Here is a 5,962-nt window from a genome sequence, read left to right on the forward strand (position 1 = left end):
CGTAACAGTTACAGTTAATCAGTATATAAAACTTAGTAACGGTCTAAAATCTAGACAAGAGCTAATCAAGAAGTAATAAATAATCCTAAGGCGTACTAATAATAAGCTAGGCTCTAGCACTAGCGAATCGAACTCCTAACGTAGTGTTATATTATTATCTTTGAGTCGGATAAAAGTGATGAGTGATGACTGACATACTTATGATTAACTGACGTCCGTAAATGATGTTGTTTTGATTATTTACCAGCCTTTAGAAAGAACAGTCAAATGCAAGATGCAAATAGGTAGATTTTTTAAGTTGTACCTACAAGTTGACGGTGTAGTGGTAGTCCATGACGTTGTTAACACTATATGTATGACCGTAGTCACTTAAATAAATAGAGAAAGCTCCAGTAAATTGACGGCCTATCAATTTATAGAAAAAATACAACAGTTTATTTTATTAAAATGCATACATTCACTTGCAATTTGACCAGTGGAAGCGTGCTGAGCCCATAACTTTAGTTTTAGGGGGTAAAAGGAAATCGTTACATTTACAAAGCACATTTATTTTCTGATACTGATCGTAGAGTCTTCATTCTGAAGTAGGTTTTATATCAGTGTCCGAATAAGATAATTATAGTATAATGGTAAAACAAAAAAAAAGTACTAAAACTTTACTCATAATTAAAAACGTAACAAAATAATATCTAAACACTGATTTAAACTTTCACGATTTTTACACATTATTAAATTGTACAACGGGACTCCAACGGGAGTCTTCTCCAAGACCACGGGGACAACGCCGTCCTCGAAATGTCGGAGGTACATCTTGATACTTAAATACGCGGTTAAGTCCCGTTGTACAATTTAATAAAAGAATATCTTGGCACAATTAAGCATGAATTTGTAGGCTTGTTGATCTTGGAAAAATACAACATCTCGATGTGTACCTTAGTACTTATGAGTCTCACAGGTTTTGCACTTATTTAGATTTAGCCCTAGTTTGCCCAGTTTCACGTTGCATTACTGACCGCATTGCTGCCAGACTGTTCCTGACAAGTGGTACAAATGTTGAGAGTCCGATTGGCTATTCTGTTGATTACATTCCGATTGGGAGTAAGCTTGATTCTGTTGGTCATCTTGGAAATACACAATATCTTGACGTGTACCTTTAGTTCCTATTATGAGTCTCGCAGAATTGTTCTTAGTTGGATTTAGCCCTAGCGACTGCTTGCCCAGTTTCACTCTTCGCATTGCTGGTACAAATCCTAACAAGTGGTACAAATGTTGAGAGTCTGGCTATTCTGTTGATTAGATTCGGATTGAGAGGAGGTATTCTTGATTCTGTTGTTGATCTTGGAAAAAGACGACATGGATGTGTACCTTAAACTAGTACCTACTTATGAGTCTCACAGAAGTTGTGCTTAGTTAGATTTAGCCCTAGCGACAGCAATAGCGACTGCTTCCCCGGTTTCACTCTTCGCATTACTGATCGCATTGCTCTCTGACTGTCCCTGGCAAGTGGTACAAGGTTGAATTGACTCCTGTTGGTGTTGATTGGATTCCGATTGGGAGTATGCTTGATTCTGTGGCTGAACTTGGTAGTAGACGACATCTTGACGTGGTGGTGGCGGCGGCGGTGGCGGTGGCCAGTATGGTGGTGGAGGTGGAGGGGGCGGTGGTGGCCAATATGGGGGGTGGGGATGATGGTGGCGATATTCGGGCGGGCAGTCGGGGTAGTATTCGTATGGTGAGCGTTTCAGGCGCTGTGTAGGTGCTAAAGGGGATTCGCCATCTGAAAATATTAAAGAGTTTTTAAGTTTCTTGCAACTTGCTTACGTTTAATATACTTAGCTTAGGTATGCAATATGTGCCTAATCCAACCTTTTATTTGTGAAGTCAAAAATTTATTTAAGTATATAAACGTTAATTATATTTTAAATGTTAACTAAGGTTAGATGGGGTAAGAGAAACAATGGGGCAAAAGGAACACTTGTAGGGAATCCCCAAACTGTTTCTGTAGTCCCGAGCAAAATATACTACATTGTGTTTCTTACCCCACATAATGATCTTATTAGATTAAAATCTTGAAATGGTTGTATAACTACTTAGGGTACCTACTACAAAAACTAGTATTTAGTTAGTAGGAAATACGTTTATTTTGTTCATTCTTTCTCTTATTTTTGAGCCCCGAATCGTACTTTTACTTAGCTTACAAAACAACTGTCAAGGAACTAAGTATCGGTTCTTTATTAAATTTTCAATCACTGATGCCATATTTAACTTTAGGTAAGTGACTGATGGGACTATATTTAACTTTAAGTGAAGGCAGATTCATTTTTATTATATTATAGGGTCAAACAGATCACTGTGTTATGTCTTTCCTGTAGACATAACACAAGAGTTAAGGGCTATAAAGGTTAATTTTCTTATTTAACCCTAGTGTGTTATCGCGAACTGTATATTTTTCTCTCCTGTGGGCAATAGTTAACAGCTTGTGGGCATGTAAGCAATGATTTTATCATAGTTCTCTAAATAAAAGGAGGACCTTTTCACGTGGATAAGGGTTAAATAAGAAAATTAACCTTTATAGCCCTTAACTCTTGTGTATGTCTACAGGAAAGACATAACACAGTGATCTGTTTGACCCTATAGTGGTTTTCTTTTACAATGCGTATATTTTAACTTACATTGAACATCAGCCCAACAAACCCCAGCAAGTACAAGCACAGGCACGACACCTCGCCACATGTTGTCGGTCCAATTTGCGACTACACCGACATATGGAACATTTTTATACACCTGAAATATAAACAGCAAATAATCGCGAGAAAATTCCCGCCAGTTCCTGGTAATTGACACAGACATGTGTGTTAATAGACATCGCATGTGCCTGGTAACAGAAGCCGACTATTTAAGTATTAGACGGGGTCGCGAGTCGTGAGGTGGCGTATGGTAATCATGATAATTACATTTTATTGTTTAGGTTTTTGGTTTCTGGAACTCGACTCAAATTTGACCAGTTTTTTTATCACACAGTATAAAAATAAGTAAGACAAATGTATTACCACACTTGAAACAATACAAATACTTACAAAATAAAAACGCTAACGAAAAAAACGCTAAAAAAATAAATTTGAAAACATGATCCCTTACATTTGCAATATTATTCGTAAAAACATTATAAAACTTTCAAGTCTTTGTGTATTACCATTATTCCTAACCCACTGACATTGATATTAAATACAGACAACATGCGGCCCATTAAGTACATTTGCGGACTTTTGATGTATAAAAAAATGTCGGTATGTACAGACGAAACCAATTACGTGCCTTAGACTTGGCACTTCTTCCTATTAAGTATAGTATTTTTCTAATTCGATGGGTAGAGTGACAGGTGTCATCTCAATACAATTTTTAACCTAAAACGCCAAATCTCGCAATATTGTATTGAAATGACACCTGTCAGCGTAGCACCGAGTTTGAAATACTATAGTTTGCGTACCACTGGCTCAAATGACTTTGGAACGTAAAATACCCAAAAGGTGCGATATGTGGTCTACTCAGGAAAATATCTGTGACCACTTCTTTGAAAACAAAATCAGCGCCAAACGATTATACGCTCTACTCCCTTGACTTAAAGTCCACTGAAGTCGTCACAAAAATTCTTCCACCAGTGCTAATGAGTAAATCACATGCGAAATCACGTGTTACATTTTCGGATTTATCAAAAATTTGATACATTTATTTGCTGCCAACCGCAATGATGCAATGTTATGGCATTATAAGTTATAACATTTGCTTGTTATATTTGCTAGGCTTTGTTGACTGGGCTAACCGCGAACGCGGATGAGAAATGGGTTTTCTGTTGTATTTTCCATTAAATGTTATCCGAGATAATAAATAGGTAGGTACAGTCAACTGTAAAAATATTGGTGTAACCAACTTATACAAAAGCTGGAAAGCCGTGAAGCCGTACAAAAGCTGGAAAGCTTATATTCTACGTTCTATTACGTACCTATCACTGCGGACAACAAGACAAAGCCAAACAGTAGAACAAAAGACGAGCGTCTAGCCGTTATTGCTACACTTCTTTTCAACTGGTTTTTTAAAATAGCTACTAGTTTACACTCATGGACAAATTTAGAGGAACGCAAAAAAAAGTTTAATTGCTAATTTTGAAATTACTTTAATCCGGTAATTAAACCTTTTTTTCTGCTTTCCTCTTTTGTCCATGAGTTTGTACCTACTTACATTATTTTTACTTATATTACATTATGTATTGTATTAAAGACGCAGAGGAAGGCCCAGGTTCACATATCTCAGCCAAATAAAAGATAGAGTTTCTGTCGTAGATATCGTACGAGGGAGTTAAAAGGTTGGCCCAGCAAAAAGAAGAGTGGCGATTACTCCACCGACAAGAGCATAGCTCTTAAAATATTGTTGATGATGTACTTACATAGGTATTTCTAATGACTCGTAGGAAAAGTATACTTCAACAACAACTCGGATTATACGCATTTAGGACCAAATGAAGGTATTCAAATATTTAAAATGATTTCCAGCTTGCTAGGAATTCATTCCTCAAATCGATTTTTTGGATCTAATTTAACTGGCCTAATTAGGTAGTCAGTTCAGTACAGTAACTATTCAAGTCTCGTACGTTACCTACCTAGACCACCTTGGCCAATAATGACCTTATAAAGAGGCAGGAGATATTTGACAAGAAATATAGAATACACATAGGAGACAGAGACAACTGGAAGGTGGAAGTCGGACACCCGACGACCATCTGCTTCACGGATGGCTCAAGAAGAAGCTCGACGAAACTAGCAGGAGCGGGCATAGTGATCCCCAAACTGGGAGAGAAAGTATCACTACCACTGGGTAGATATGCTAGCGTTCCAAGCCGAGGCGCAAGCATAATCAAGAAGAGTGTAAAACAAGAGGGCGCTGTCGTAATATACACAGACAGCCAGGCAGCACTAAAGGCACTAAAGAAAATATCAGTTACCTCCTCTCTTGTGAGAGAATGTCGAGAGGAGCTCAACTTGATAGGCAAGCAAAGAAGTGTCACGGTGGCATGGGTACCAGGACACCAGGGAGTAACGGGAAACGAGAAAGCAGACGAGCTGGCGAGGATAGGGGCGGAGACGGAATACATAGGTCCGGAACCGGCTCTGCCTATGTCAGTGGATGTCACGAAGGGAGTCATAGAGAAGGTAAAAGAGATGGAAGCACAGAGAGAATGGGAAGAAGAGACTGGATGCAGACAGTCGAAGATGATGATCAAAGGTATAGACCACAGGAGAACCAGGTATCTTCTGAAACTAGATAAGAGCAGTCTGAGACTATTGACAGGTATCATTACAGGTCACAATACTCTCAACAGACACCTTAAGATAATGGAAATTAGTAGAGACGCCTCCTGTCCACATTGTGGTAAGGAGGAGACTAGCTTACACTTACTAGCAGAATGTACTATGTACGCGGCACCGCGATATAATACATTCGGTAGAGATACACTAAAAGAAAACGAACTAAAGGACGTCGAACTCAAAGATGTCCTTCTGTTCTGCAGGAAAACAAGAAGACTTGAGGAGAATAGTGTGGGAATGCCGCCGGGACAGTAACCTGCAGCTCCAACTCCAGGGAACTGGGCTGAATGAACGCAACAAGCGATCGACAGCCCGCCTGCTTCCGGCCGAGCGTCCCTACACTACATCTACATCTACATCTACCTAGACCACCGTGCAAACGATATTACTACAATTGAAATAAGTAGTCGATTGTTAAAACAAGGTGGTCTATTTTTTCAATAAGACACTTTTAATAGCTGAAATAATAGGCAAAACCTAATCTGTAGGTTTTAATTAGCAAAACATGACGTATGAGAATGACAATATGAATTAGGCATATAGGATAGAAAAATAATAAATGTTATAAGAAAGAGGTTCACTACATTCACCCGGGCCAGATA

At 38.6% G+C, this 5,962-nt stretch overlaps 1 protein-coding gene across 1 annotated transcript; it reads left to right on the plus strand.

Annotated features, from left to right (window-relative positions):
* The first annotated feature begins 1,558 nt into the window (after positions 1-1,558).
* On the plus strand, positions 1,559-5,615 carry LOC134790019 (uncharacterized). Its single transcript, XM_063760761.1, has 2 exons — positions 1,559-1,732; positions 4,659-5,615. The coding sequence occupies exons 1-2, from the start codon at positions 1,559-1,561 to the stop codon at positions 5,613-5,615; spliced, it is 1,131 nt and encodes a 376-aa protein (XP_063616831.1).
* Positions 5,616-5,962: the final 347 nt, after the last annotated feature.

This window comes from Cydia splendana, chromosome 4, assembly GCF_910591565.1.
Source record: "Cydia splendana chromosome 4, ilCydSple1.2, whole genome shotgun sequence".
In the NCBI taxonomy this organism is placed as follows: domain Eukaryota; kingdom Metazoa; phylum Arthropoda; class Insecta; order Lepidoptera; family Tortricidae; genus Cydia; species Cydia splendana.